The 15,251-nt window shown below is 45.7% G+C and overlaps 1 protein-coding gene across 1 annotated transcript; it reads left to right on the top strand.

The window, feature by feature from the left end:
* Positions 1-990: 990 nt before the first annotated feature.
* Positions 991-14,412, top strand: LOC115129431 (EGF-containing fibulin-like extracellular matrix protein 2). The gene is made up of 11 exons (XM_029659761.2): positions 991-1,277; positions 7,795-8,032; positions 8,353-8,401; positions 8,527-8,739; positions 9,778-9,900; positions 10,822-10,938; positions 11,059-11,178; positions 11,368-11,487; positions 11,688-11,814; positions 12,981-13,176; positions 13,430-14,412. Exons 2-11 carry the CDS (start codon positions 7,943-7,945, stop codon positions 13,589-13,591), a joined length of 1,317 nt encoding a protein of 438 aa, XP_029515621.1. The 5' UTR covers positions 991-1,277; positions 7,795-7,942; the 3' UTR covers positions 13,592-14,412.
* Positions 14,413-15,251: the final 839 nt, after the last annotated feature.

Below are 15,251 nucleotides of genomic sequence, written 5' to 3'. Positions count from 1 at the left end.
AGTAAGCTGTGTGTCTATGTGTGGCCACTGGGGGTTGGGTAAGAGCAGCTGTCACACCCCCCCACACACATCAATATCTCTTATTGTTATCTGTATTTCTTGAAACTGCACTGTTGGTTAGGGGTTCATAAGTAAGCATTTCACTGTAAGGTCGACACCTGTTGTATTCGGTGCATGTGACGAATAAAATTTGATTTTGATTTGATTTGAAACCTTGATTAGGTAGGTATAATGGTACTGCTCATATCCATGTCAATTATGGATTTGCACTTCAGCAAAAATGTAATATCTATAAATTATAACTAACATGGACACTAAGATAATAATATTGTAAAAAGGAAGAACATATTTCACTGTTTGTATACAGTAGTAGAGCTGTCCCGGAGGACACAGCTTTCATGTAATTGTCAAAGGAAATGTGTTGCAAAAGTATTAGTAGTACTATAGTTATAACAAAACCTCTTGAAGAAATGGATGATGATTACTTCAGGGTCAGCCTTTTCATGCTTCTACATATAAACATGTCTGTCTGGAAGACCTCCAGTTTAAATATTTACTGGTAGTTAGAAAAGCTAACTACTTTTCCAAGAAGGCTTGTGTCTCTCTCCTCTCTCCTTCGCTCTAATTTTTGTCCACATTCCACCAACTTCTCTCCCAAGCTATAAATATCTGCCTGTGTCAGATTGGACTGGAGCGAGGGAAAACTTAGTGGCTGTACAGAAAGAGAAAAAGATGGGGGAAGTAAGGATAGATAGATTGGGGGAGCGAGCTGTGGGGGGTGATTTTAAATGAAACCAGGAGCGTTGTGTGACCTGTGAGTGGGGGCACAGGGGGAGGGGAGTGTGTGTGTGAATCTATGCAAGTTGTTGTTCCGCCTGCGATTTGGACGGATTTGGAATTTGGGCCGCAGACCAGGAATTTGCATCCTGGGGGTCAGGGAGGGGGGTCAGTGGGAGGGTGGAGGATGGCAGTGCAGGGGGCCAGAGGGGGGGTAGGAATGGGCTGTCCCTCTTTCCTCTCTGCCTCTTTCCTTCTCTCTCTTTCTCGCCCTCCCCTGCATGCATTCAGCTGCTCCAGCTGTCGATCTGCCCACTCACTCTCTCAGGGCCATAGAGGCAGGAGCAGGACAGATAGAGGGACCACTTCTGCTCTCCACACTCACACCACATCAGGGACCAACACCGCCAGGGGACTAGAACAGCACTACACGGACTCAAACCAGGGACCTGAAGATCACAGGAAGAAGACGAATTCACACAAAGGAAGAAGACTTGCCTGTGAGTTCACCATGTTTCACAATGACTTTGTGTGTGTGCGGGTTTGAAAGAGAGAGGGAGCGGGTGTGTCTATGAGAGCCTTTGTGATTGTGAGAGAGAGATTAACCAAGTGTGTGAGTGTATTACATCACAAAGAAAAACGTGCCTCTTACCCTCTGCTCCTGGAGGGGGAGGACACGTCACAGCTACACCATTGCTCTCCACTCAACCTCCACGGCTACAGTTGGATCCTTACAAGAGCTGAGGTGGCAAGGCCCTGTGTGTACGTGAGTGTGAGGGAGAGCGAGAGAGAGGGAGAGGAAGGGACAGAGAGCATGTGTAAGAGAGTAGTTGTATTTGTAAATGGAAATGTATTGCAAAACTCTTGTACAGATCCAACTACTATTTCACAACTATGTAATGTCACAATCGCAAAGTCTACTAATATCTCCTGCGAACTTGATTCATGAAATGCCTGCCAGACATGGTCAGCTTGGATGAAACCCTAAGTACAGGATTTGTTTGCTGGAAAGACTTGTTTTAGTGTGAGGAGGAGCAGACAGGCCTACGTTACCATATGGACACACCAAGGGACAACCACAAACTAGAGAGACAGGTGCCACCCAATGGCATTAAACACTCTGTACACACCCTCCCTCCCATACACACACACATTACATCACAGGGCAGGACACGGCCTTCTTATTCCTTTACAGACCACTTCTGTGCAGAGCAGGGCGCCATTTTATCACTGTGTTTATGTACTCTTAATTACTAACATTTGACAGAAAGAATTCTGCGTTCATAGGCCAAAATTAGTAGTAAGGCTGGTCTGACTAGAGTGATTCAGGAGAGAGCACAGAGGCACGGCGAGGAGGGTCAACTATTAAAATACCAAACTCCCCCTTGGCACACGTCATCTCATCTAGTTACTACAGCATATCATCAGTATTCACATCCCTTGGATTTTTCCACATTTTGTTGTGTGACATAGTGGGATTGAAATGGATTTAGTTGGGATTTTTTTTCCATCTACACAAAATACTCCATAATGTCAAAGTGAAAAGAAAACTACAAATGTAAAAGAAAAAAGGAATAACTCAAATGTAGTTGTTGAAAAAGTATTCAGTCAAATTTGGAGTAACAAATCACATAAGTTACATGGACTCACTCTGTGTGCAATAATAGGGGTTGACATGATTTTTAAATGATTAAGCATGCCTCTGCCCCCCATACATACAACATCTTTAAGGTCCCTCAGTCAAGTATTGAATTTCGAGCACAGATTCAAGTACAAAGACCAGGGAGCTTTTTGTAAACATCATTAAGAAGGGCAGTGATTGGTAGATGGGTAACAATAACAAATCAGACATTGAATATCTCTTTAAGCATGATGTGGTTAATAATGATGCTGTGGATGATGTATTAAACCACCCAGACACCTCAAAGATACAGTCGTCCTTCTGAACTGAGCTGCAGTACAGGAATGAAACTGCTCAGGGATGTTACCATGAGGCCATTGGGGATTTTAAAACAGCTAGAGAGTTCAATGGCTGTGATGGGAGGAAACTGAGGATGGATCAACAGCATTGTAGGGCCTCCACAATAATGACCTAAATGACAGAGTGAAAAGAAGAGTACAAATATACTAAATATTCCAAAACATGCATCTTGTATGGAACAAGGCACTTAAGTAATACTGCAACAACAACAAAAACACGGCAAAGAAATACACTTTTTGGCCTAAATGCAAAGCCTTATGTTTGGGGTACATCCAGCACAACACATCACTGAGTAACTGCCTCCTTATTTTCAAGTTTGGTGGTGGCTGCATCATGGTATGGGTATGCTTTACATTGGCAAAGACTGGGGAGTTTTTCACGATGAAAAGAAACAGGATGGAGCTAAGCACAGGCAAATTCCTAGTGGAAAACCTGCTTCAGTCTGTTTTCCACCAGACGCTGGAAGATGAATTCACCATTCAGCAGGACAATAACCTAAAACAACATGGCAAAATTGCTTACCAAGAAGACAATGAATGTTCCTGAGTGGCCAACTTACAGTTTTGACTTAAATCTGCATGAACATCTATGGCAAGACTTGAAAATTGCTGTCTAGCCACAATCCCCAACATCTTGACACATTTTGAAAACATTAATGGGCAAATGGGCAGCACCCACTCGTAGCACGCGCTCCAGCAGGTATATCTCACTGGTCACCCCCAACGCCAATTCATCCTTTGGCCGCCTTTGCTTCCAGTTCTCTGCTGCCATTGACTGGAACGAACTGCAAAAATCACTGAAGCTGGAGACTCATATCTCCCTCACTAGCTTTAAGCGCCAGCTGTCAGAGCAGCTCACAGATCACTGCACCTGTACATAGCCAATCTGTAAACAGCCCATCCAACTACCTCATCCCCATACTGTATTAATTTATCTTGCTCCTTTGCACCTCAGTATCTCTACTTGCACATTCATCTTCTGCACATCTACCATTCCAGTGTTTAATTGCTTTATTGTAATTACTTCGCCACCATGGCCTATTTACTCCCTTATCTTACCTCATTTGCACTCACTGTATATAGACTTTTTCCCCCTTTTTTCCCCTACTGTATTATTGACTGTATGTTTTGTTTATTTCATGTGTAACTCTGTGTTGTTGTATATATCAAACTGCTATGCTTCATCTTGGCCAGGTCGCAGTTGCAAATGAGAACTTGTTCTCAACTAGCCTACCTGGTTAAATAAAGGTGAAATAAAAACTATTGCACAATCCAGGTGTGCAACGCTCTTAGAGACTTACCTAAGGAGACTTACAGCTGTAATCACAACCAAAGGTGTTTCTAACCTGTATAGACGTTTTCTTTCACTTTGACATTATAGAGTATTTTTGTGTAGACCAATGTGAAAAAATCCAAGAGGGGTAAACACATGATACCCACTGTATCACTTTGGCCCAGCCAGCTCTCCATGCCTGGCTCCCACTAGCTTCCCTCTCCATCAGACTACAGCCCTGTGCCCATTGGGAACTGTTATGTTTGATGTTTTTTTTCTGTAGTTCTACTGTCCGGCAATATGAGAGAAATCTCACACCACAGGAGTTTACTGGTATAACATATAAGAGGTTCTGGCCCGCAAGGTGGCAGGTTCAGTGCAGCGAGGGGAACAGAGCACAGCATGAGCCCACCGGGCCACCGTGCTAGAGAGAGAGCAGCTCCATGCACAACGGAGCAGAACGGATCAAAGCCGGCTATATATACACATCACAAGACCCGACCGTCTCTGGTTGGGTCTCCCACCGGTGTGTGCGTGTGTAGATGCGTGTGTATAGTCTATGTGTGTTTGTGTATGTTGCTCTGTGTGTGTATACCTGTGTGTGTGGTCTCGCTGTGTGTTCTGTCTAGTCCCCATGAAGTCATTTCTTTATGACTCTGCTGTTATTTTGCCTGGTCATTCTGCTGACAGTGTGGATTCAAGGAGAGGGGTACCCCCTGTTGCAGGAGTTAACATACTACTGATGCCAGCACAGGAGGTTGGTGGCACCTTAATTGGGGAGGACGGGCTCGTTGTAATGGTTGGAATGGAATATGGTTTCCATGTGTTCGATGCCATTCCATTCGCTCCGTTCCAGCCATTATTATGAGCAGTCCTCCCCTCAGCAGTCTCCACTGGATGCCAGTAATATAAGGAATGCACCTGGACCAAGTAAAGACAGCATCTGTATCAACATCCTCTGTCCTCCAAGAGTTGCAGAATTTCCTCTTCAATCCAAGTAAATACAGGGCCATATAATTACTGTATTTCTGTGAACAATGTGTACTGCTGTACATGGTAGACAATGCTACACTGGTAAATGTCAAGTGTAGTGTTGTTCACCAACACCCGTTGTAACCAGAATCACAAACAATGGAAAGACCAGTGGTTGGCGTGTGGAGGACTGTCAGAGTGATGGACCATCCTCCCACTCAGAGACCAGAGGCTGTAGGATTGGCAGCAGCTGTCCTACATGAACCATGTGGGGGCTTTCCCAAAACCTGATACTCTGAGAAACACCGTGATGGCAGGGTATCCCTACTGGGAACTGCAGCCCACATCCTTGCCACGGGCATTCCAGAGGTCCAACCACCACTTGGTGCTCACTGGTCAGCGGCGGAAGCGCAGCACCTACCCACGTCTGCCTGCTGCTCACAAGTCTGGGTGACTGAGTTACCGGACTCTCAACTGGCGGACAGTTAGTTTTTTTGGTGGTTTTAGGTCAGATTTATCCCGCGCTATAAGAGAACCACAGTGCCAAAGCAGATTTTGACGTGTCCTCATATTGTGGCTGTATAAGTGTTCGGGGGTACAGTGTGTGTCCAGTGGTACAGTGTGTGTTCACCAGTACAGTGTGTGTCCAGCGGTACAGTGTGTGTCCAGGGATACAGTGTGTGTTCAGCGGTACAGTGTGTGTCCAGGGGTACAGTGTGTGTTCAGCAGTACAGTGTGTGTCCAGCGGTACAGTGTGTGTCCAGTGGTACAGTTTGTGTCCAGCGGTACAGTGTGTGTTCAGCAGTACAGTGTGTGTCCAGTGGTACAGTGTGTGTTCAGCAGTACAGTGTGTGTCCAGCGGTACAGTGTGTGTCCAGCGGTACAGTGTGTGTCCAGCGGTACAGTATGTGTTCAGCAGTACAGTGTGTGTCCAGCAGTACAGTGTGTGTTCAGCGGTACAGTGTGTGTCCAGTGGTAGAGTGTGTGTTCAGCGGTACAGTGTGTGTCCAGGGGTACAGTGTGTGTTCAGCAGTACAGTGTGTGTCCAGGGGTACAGTGTGTGTCCAGGGGTACAGTGTGTGTTCAGCAGTACAGTGTGTGTCCAGCGGTACAGTGTGTGTCCAGTGGTACAGTGTGTGTTCAGCAGTACAGTGTGTGTCCAGCGGTACAGTGTGTGTCCAGTGGTACAGTGTGTGTTCAGCAGTACAGTGTGTGTCCAGGGGTACAGTGTGTGTCCAGCAGTACAGTGTGTGTTCAGCAGTACAGTGTGTGTCCAGTGGTACAGTGTGTGTTCAGCAGTACAGTGTGTGTCCAGGGGTACAGTGTGTGTTCAGCAGTACAGTGTGTGTCCAGGGGTACAGTGTGTGTCCAGGGGTACAGTGTGTGTTCAGCAGTACAGTGTGTGTCCAGTGGTACAGTGTGTGTTCAGCAGTACAGTGTGTGTCCAGGGGTACAGTGTGTGTTCAGCAGTACAGTGTGTGTCCAGGGGTACAGTGTGTGTCCAGGGGTACAGTGTTTGAAAGATTGTGAAATTGTGACAGGTGCACTGACTGTGTATATAGTTGTCCTGGGAACTCAGTTGAACATTTGTTTTGGTGCTTGAGAAGGAAGGGTAGGCTACATTTGAAGTGTGATGTAAGACAGTTTGCATGTTTGTGTGGGTACACACGTTGCTCTGTGGCTTCTTGCTTGGCCTCCCTGAGGTTAGTGTGTGTGTGTGTGTGTGCGCATGGGGGCGCGACAAGTGGTTGAGTATTACAGCATACAAAAGTCTCACCATTGTGTGTGCGTGTGTGTGTGCGTGCGTGTAAGGAAAGCAATGATTATAACTTTCCTCTTCATATATTATTTTGCCTGGAGCAAATTCTAACTGACGGTTTTTGCACGAACAATGGTTACTCAGAGATGTTTTATTGCTTTCTCTTGGTTTGTTTTTTTTGTTGTCTGAGGGAGCTGGAATGGAGGATTTATTTGTCTAGGTACAGGGTCTACTTTAACAGTTGTGCTTCCACTCTCCAAGAACATTAAATGGAGGATGGTTGGTCAAGAAAAGCAGCGTGGTCCTGTCTGCATGCTTCTCCGACACCATATGCAGTACTTCGAAGAATAACACACTAGCCATGATGATGAACGATGTCAGACTCCGAGGCAGACAATAATGGATTCTGCGGTACTAGACAGCGACGGTGATTTAGATGGATGACCAGAGCAGAAATCTGTGTCGGAGCTTGCGGCGTCTGGGGAAACGGAAAGTAATGTCTTGAAATTGATAGACAATACCCTGAGATGTAGGCGCTGTGTTTAATGGCTCACTTTGGTATACTGTAGGTTTGTTGTGTGAGCGTTTGTGTGTGCAGCTACAGTGGGCCTGTCTGGGGAAACAGAGGGCTGTCTATGCAGAGCTAACATGAAAGGATTTCCACACGGTTGACTTGATTATTTTCAGCTGATGGATGGAATGCGTCGTTATATTGACCTTTCGCCAGCAGGGGGAGACGGGCTTCCTCTCCGTCATACTGGCAGGGATTTGGGGGGAACGTGTTCGATTAACAAATAATGACCGACGTCTGAGTCATAAGGGAGTTGTGTGTGTTGACTTCTGTTCTGAGCCTGGCTTCAGAAAAGTGTTAGATGTCAACACACAGCCACAGTGTTATGTTTTTTTAATTAAGTGGATGAATTGAAAGCTGTTCCAACCTAGGTTGTTAATTAACTCTCTCTCTTCTCAACCCAGGTTAATGAGTCTCCTAAGTAACTCTCTTTCTCTCTCTCCTCCCTCCCTCTCCCCCCAGATACCGCTGCGCTGCTCTGAGCACCACAACAAGCCGGCAGCTTCTCTCGTCCTGACCGGAGGCACCGCTACCTGTGTGACCCGCCGGCTGTGCCAGGGTGTGTGTTTACGTGTGTGATCCGGTCCTATCTGCCAGTCAGTCCGTGAGCATGCAGGGCGTGTGTGCGGCGATCCTGTGTGTGTCTGTGTTCCTCCGCAGTGCTATTTCACAGCCACCTACAGAAAGTGACACCTACACGGTAAGGAGGGGTATTCCAGGACTCTTTTTCTCTCTCTCCCTCCCTCCCTCCTCTCCTTCTATCTTGTCTTCCCCGCCCACCATACACCAGACTGATAATTTGACCCCTTTTGTACTGCAGCTGCTCCTCTCTTTCCTGTTGACCTCCGCTGTACTCTGGAGTCCCGCTGTGTCTTTCCCCCTCTGTGCCTATGACTAGGTACCCTCCTGTTAATGTGACACAGCCATTATTTAAAATGTACCTAATAGCTTCAAATGAAAGGTAATTTGGATTGTTCAGTGCATGTGACTCTCTCGCTCTCTGTCTCATGCCATCTGTAGGAATGCACAGATGGGTATCAATGGGATCCTCAGACTCAGCACTGCAAAGGTAATGGCTCTCGATTATCCTCATGTCCCCATCTCTCTTCCCTCCATCAGTTGTAAGCAACGAGTGAGAGCATTACAACTTGCAACCAGTCCTGTCTTTCAGTCCTTTACCTTCTCCCCCAACAGACATAAACGAGTGTGAGACCATTCCGGAGGCCTGTAAGGGGGAGATGAAGTGCTTCAACCACTACGGGGGCTACCTGTGCCTCCCCCGTTCTGCCTCAGTCATCCCAGCTCCAGACCCTCCCAGCCAGCCTGGGACCAACCTGGAGAGCACCGCCAGAGAGCCCTTCAACCCCTGTCCTCTGGGCTATGAGCCCCAGGGAGACAGCTGTGTGGGTGAGAGAGTAGGGAGGGAGGGGGGGTAGACAGGTGGCTGCAAGGGACTGGATAAGGTGTGTGTGCCTTGTTTGTGATTGGGCAATAAGCATGTAGTCTGAATGAGTGCAGACTAGTGTGGGACAGGTGGTTGTATCAAGCATGTGTTTGGGGAGTTTGTGTGGGTGTGTGTGAGTATTTGTCGGTGGGGGGTGGATAGCTGGTACTGGAATGTGGAGATTTCACATGAGGACAGCTGCTCTTAGTTTTATAGGACGGAGAGTGTTGAGAGGAGTGGTATAAAGTACTTTAGTCAAAATACTTTGAAGTACTACTTAAGTACTTTTTGGGGGTATCTGTACTTTACTTTATTATTTATATTTTTGGGAACTTTTACTTCACTACATTCCTAAAGACAATTATGTACTTTTTACTCCATACATTTTCCCTGACACCCGAAAGTACTCGTTACATTTTGACAGGAAAATGGTCCAATTCACACACTTATCAAGAGAACATCCCTGGGCATCCCTACTGCCTCTGCCCTGGCGGACTCACTAAACACATGCTTCGTTTGTAAATTATGTCTTGTAGTGTGCCCCTGGCTATCCATCAATAAAAACAAACATTAAAGAAAATTGTACTGTTTGGTTTGCTTAATATAAGGAATTTGAAATTATTTATACTTTTACTTTTGATACTTAAGTACATTTTAGCAATTCCATTTACTTTTGATACTTAAGTATATTTAAAACCAAATACTTTTAGACTTTTACTCAAGTAGTATTTTACTGGGTGACTTTCACTTTTACTTGAGTCCTTTTCTATTAAGGTATCTTTACTTTTACTCAAGTATGACAATTGAGTACTTTTTCCACCACTGGTTGAGAGAGCTGCTTGTCCTGTTGTTCTTGGAGTCGGGGTGATAGGGGTTGTTGATGGGGAATGCATGAGACAGGAATAATGATTGAACAAAATGGGGCAGCTGTTGGTGCCTCAACCGTATTAACATCCATATGACTAAATACATTGTGTTGTTTTACCATATCTCACACACAGATGTGAATGAGTGTGAGAGAGATGAACACGACTGCCAGCCCAGCCAGCAGTGCATCAACACGCCGGGAGCCTTTACCTGCCAGTGTCCTGAGGGTTACCGTAAGGTTGGCACCGAGTGCATCGGTAAGACAGCCAATAGGACGCCCACTAACCAGCCTAACCACTGGCCTGAGAGACAACCAATAGGACGCCCACTAACCAGCCTAACCACTGGCCTGAGAGACAACCAATAGGACGCCCACTAACCAGCCTAACCACTGGCCTGAGAGACAACCAATAGGACGCCCATTAACCAGCCTAACCACTGGCCTGAGAGACAACCAATAGGACTCCCACTAACCAGCCTAACCACTGGCCTGAGAGACAACCAATAGGACCCCATTAACCAGCCTAACCACTGGCCTGAGAGACAACCAATAGGACGCCCATTAACCAGCCTAACCACTGGCCTGAGAGACAACCAATAGGACGCCCATTAACCAGCCTAACCACTGGCCTGAGAGACAACCAATAGGACGCCCATTAACCAGCCTAACCACTGGCCTGAGAGACAACCAATAGGATGCCCATTAACCAGCCTAACCACTGGCCTGAGAGACAACCAATAGGACGCCCATTAACCAGCCTAACCACTGGCCTGAGAGACAACCAATAGGACGCTCATTAACCAGCCTAACCACTGGCCTGAGAGACAACCAATAGGACGCCCATTAACCAGCCTAACCACTGACCTGAGTCACACCAACTCACTGTTTGCGGTCTCACCTTTGGTTAAGCTTAGCCATTGTAGCATGTTATTTGACCTCTATTTAACCAGGAAGATAATTTAGTTTATTCACAAATAATATGTTAATATGTTTTGTCACATACACCATATAGGTCAACTTCTCGTTAGTCATTGTAGCATGTTATTTGACCTCTATTTAACCAGGAAAGCCACTTGAGTCAAAGTCTCCTTCACCATAACGACCTGGTTGGTCAACTCAATCTCCACCTTCTCTCTGGAACTGTTTCTGAATGCTCTCCTTCCATCTGGGTTGTCAGACATTGACGAGTGCAGATACAGGTACTGTCAGCATCGCTGTGTCAACGTCCCCGGCTCCTTCTCCTGTCAGTGTGAACCAGGCTTCCAGCTGGCCGGCAACAACCGCTCCTGTATTGGTAAGGCGTGGTCAGATATACACACACCCACATACAGAGAGTCCCAGGCTATCCAGACTGATGTTAGAAAATATATTGACTGATATACGGATAGACTTCTCCCTCTCCTCCTCCTTCCAGATGTGAATGAGTGTGACATGGGCGCCCCCTGTCAGCAGCGGTGTTATAACACCTACGGTACCTTCCTCTGTCGCTGTGACCAGGGCTACGAGCTTGGGCCTGATGGCTTTGCCTGCAATGGTGAGAGGATCTGTCTGTCTGTCTGTCTGTCTGTCTGATGTCATTAAAGTAGCAGTGCTTTGATCTGAAAAGAAAAGCTACTCTTTCTTTCTTGCATGTATTAAAAGCTGCCCTTCTGTTTCTTGGTTAAAACAGCTGTGCTATGATCGTAAACGTTGTTCCCCTCCCTCTCCCTCCATCGCTCTGCAGACATAGACGAGTGCAGCTACTCTAGTTACCTGTGTCAGTTCCAGTGTGTCAATGAGCCCGGGAAGTTCTCCTGTCAGTGCCCAGAAGGCTACCAGCTGCTGGGCACTCGACTATGCCAGGGTAAGCACCCTCTCCATCTGTTCTCCTTCTCAATGTTTTTCTGAACACCTTTTCCCCATCCTTCACTTCACTGTCAGCTAACTGTGCCTGTATGTTCTTTCGCTGTCCTCGTTGTTAGTGGACGATAAAGTATTCTAATTGATTCGATTCATTTCAATTGTCTCTTTCTCCGGCCCTCATTCGATCCCTCTCCTCCTCAGATATAAACGAGTGTGAGACCGGAGAGCACCAATGTACTGAAGGACAGACATGTGTGAATATCCACGGTGCCAGTCAGTGTGTGGACACCAACCGTTGCCAGAGCCCTTACGTCCAAGTATCTGACAAGTGAGTGAACATTTATTCAAACTTGGGTACACACACACACACAGACACACACACACCTTTTTCACATTATCAAACTATGCCCTGGTCACAAATCTCAACATATCATCAACTTCTGTATGGAGCATAGCTCACATTATTTTGAAGATTGCGCCAATTGCTTTTTCCATATTTCTGTCCAATTCTGTGATCTTTTCAGTTGAACATGTTCCAGTACAATTAGAATGCTGTTAGAAGATTGAAACCAGTCTTACATTGATAACAGGTGTGGACAGTAGTTCATTTCCCCCAGCATTTTTTGGCTGTATGAAAACTGCTTCAGAAAATCTCTTGGGGAAATGGCCACTGTTCAAATACAGTTGAATGTAATCCATCTTGGTTTGAGGATAGTTCACCATGCTCCTTCATATTGCAATATAGCCCTCTAGTGGTTGAGTTATCAACTACTCTTTTTAATATTTTATCTACACATGCAGGCTGGTCTCATAGACTAGACGTAACATAGTAAACAAAAATAGGGGACACTCAAATTAGTATGTTATGTTTGGTATGGTATGGTTACATAAGATAGAAGGTTACCTAAGGCAAAAACGAAAGGACGCGAATGTCTAGCAACCCAAAGGTTGTGTGTTCGAATCTCATCAAGGACTACTTCAGCATTTTATGCTAATTATCCATTTTGCAACTACTTAACTACTTTTTTAGCTACTTTGCAACTACTTAGCATGTTAGCTACACCCTGAACCTAACACCAAGTCTAACGTTAGCCACAACTAATTGTAATTCATAACATATCATACTAATTGTAATTCGTAACATATATGAAATGAATGATGGACATCCACAAATTAATACATAACATACCAAACGTAACATATACTAATTTGAGCGTCCCGCATTTTAGTTTACTATGTTACATCTACCCATGGGTCCAGGTTGCAGACAAGCATGATCATATCACAGGACGTAATCTATATTTAATATTTAGTGATGAATATCAAATATTATGTTTTAATATCAAATGAAACAGAATCAAAAGTACCACATCAAGTCATCTAGTTTATGAGGTCAAATTTCAGGAAATTATGATTTATGCAACATGACTGCCACTATGCCACAACTCATATATCTCTCCAGAGGACTAAAACCTGCGATTTTTTTTCCCCTAGTCGCTGTGTTTGTCCTGTGACCAAGCCGGCCTGTCGAGACCTACCCTTCTCTATCGTCCAGCGCTACATGAGCATCACGTCGGAGCGCTCCGTCCCCTCAGACATCTTCCAGATCCAGGCCACCAGCGTCTACCCCGGAGCCTACAACACCTTCCGTATCCGCTCTGGAGACCACGACGGAGACTTCTACATCAGAGTGAGCACAGCCATAGTGTAACAGCCCCTGTACAGCACCAGCCTGGGTCACCCTCCCATCCACCTTGTCAATACATGACGATAGACTTGTGAATTTATGATGACAGAGGAGGCCAAGAAACATATTATATTGCATTGAGTTTTGGGACATTGCATCATAACAGGACTTAGTAAGACACGTTTGCTTGACTTTTAGACTAGGATTGTACGACGGACCCTGACTAACCTCACCATCATCTCTGTGTCTCTCTCAGCAAATCAACAACATCAGCGCCATGCTGGTTTTAGCCCGGGCCGTGACGGGGCCCCAGGAGTACACACTGGACCTGGAGATGGTGTCAGTCAACCCCCTCCTGAGCTACCAGACCAGCTCGGCTCTGCGACTTTCAATCTACGTAGGGCCTTATGCATTCTAGAGGGAGGACAGAGAGTCAGAGACAGACAGGGGGATACATACAGTAGAGATACAAGAGAGGAGAAATAGGACACACAGAACAATCTAGAATTGAAAGGGGTCAGAAACAGAACAGTCAGATATTGTGACATGATGTCAGACGTTTGTTAGCTTCTCCTACTTCATGACCTGCAAAGGAAACACACAACTCAAATCACAACCCTCTGGGAAAGCTGAGATAGAGTGAGGTAAAGAGACATTTCTAAAAATGAATACTTTATGGATAACGTGTGACTGATAAACATCAATACGACGAAGTGAATTTTCCCCCAGCCCACACACCGTCCATTTTTGTTCCCTGCCTCTTAGCTGAAGTCTCCTGAAGTATATTTTTCGACTGCTCCACGCTGCTCATTTGTCATGGTCCTTTGAGCCGAATAGGGACAGTTGCCCTAGTAACCTTTAGTACGAACCCCTGTCATGTTTCAGAAACACCCTGCAATTGAAGATAAAGAGCAACACGTTATTTCATCATTCTCATCCCGTCTCTGTCATTCTCTTGCTTTGAGCAGGCCCATTCTCACGCCTGTGTTTTCATGCTACTCTCATTCCTCAGCCTTTCAATCCTTATCGTCCGTGGACACGACTCAATAACCACTCAGATCCAACCTCCTCATCCACCCTGTCTCTCATGCATCCATCTCTCGCCTAAATCATAGCTAGTATTAGTGCTGAAGCTCTCACACACTCACTCACTCATCATTTGTAGATTTGTCACATTAATGATTTTGTTGTAATTTTGGTCCAGGAAGCTGATACAAAATAAAACGATATACATTTTAATCACGTGTTAACCATTGCCTTTTGTTCATATTCTTTAGCCATGTCACCCTCTTTCGTAATATAGTCCCATTTCTCTCCTACTTCTTCAACTCCTGTTTCTCCTTTTCCTCCAAACAGTATTTCCTCATTTCCCAGTGTGGTATGGTCATAGCTAGTTGACCTTTCTGAATGGAAATAACCCCCCAGGTCCAGTATGCTCCAGTGCCAGTGGCGCTCTGTGTCTTTCCACAGCTGCAGAACAGATGCCTGGGCTTCTCGTGTGACAACCACTGAGAGAATGGAAAAATCACTTGAACAAAGAGAGAGGGCAGAAGGTATCGCTAGATATATCAGCACTTAAGACTCATTAGCCTTAATATGTGAGGCATAAGACAACCAGTGGCATACTGATCTAACACAGCCACTGTGTTCTCCCTCTCCCCTGGATGACTAAAGCCATATTCCTTGGGTAGTGATTCCTCTACAGTCCCACAAGAAAACAGGGGAAAGCCCTAATTTCATCGTGTATCTCATCCACTGCTGCTAGCTCCGCCCAGACAGCCTCCTTCTTACAATGCATGCACACTGCGCACACACACACACACACCTTCAATCTATCCTCACTCAAGGGTGATGACTCATACGCCGCGCAGTCTTACACAATCAGCCCAGAGTGGAGTCTGTAGCCAGTACAGCCACAAGGTGGCATTGTGACACACAGATCTTTCTCCCAGGCTGAGACAGGAATAGCATCAACCCGAGGTGATGGAATCTGCTGGGTTTTTTCTCTTCCTGACTACTGAACCTGCCTTCCCTCTCCCTATCAATGAACTCATAGACTTGAGTGATGCAGAGGCACT

Source organism: Oncorhynchus nerka, linkage group LG5 (assembly GCF_034236695.1).
Source record: "Oncorhynchus nerka isolate Pitt River linkage group LG5, Oner_Uvic_2.0, whole genome shotgun sequence".
In the NCBI taxonomy this organism is placed as follows: Eukaryota; Metazoa; Chordata; class Actinopteri; order Salmoniformes; family Salmonidae; genus Oncorhynchus; species Oncorhynchus nerka.
This window is presented reverse-complemented; position numbering and strand designations above follow the sequence as displayed.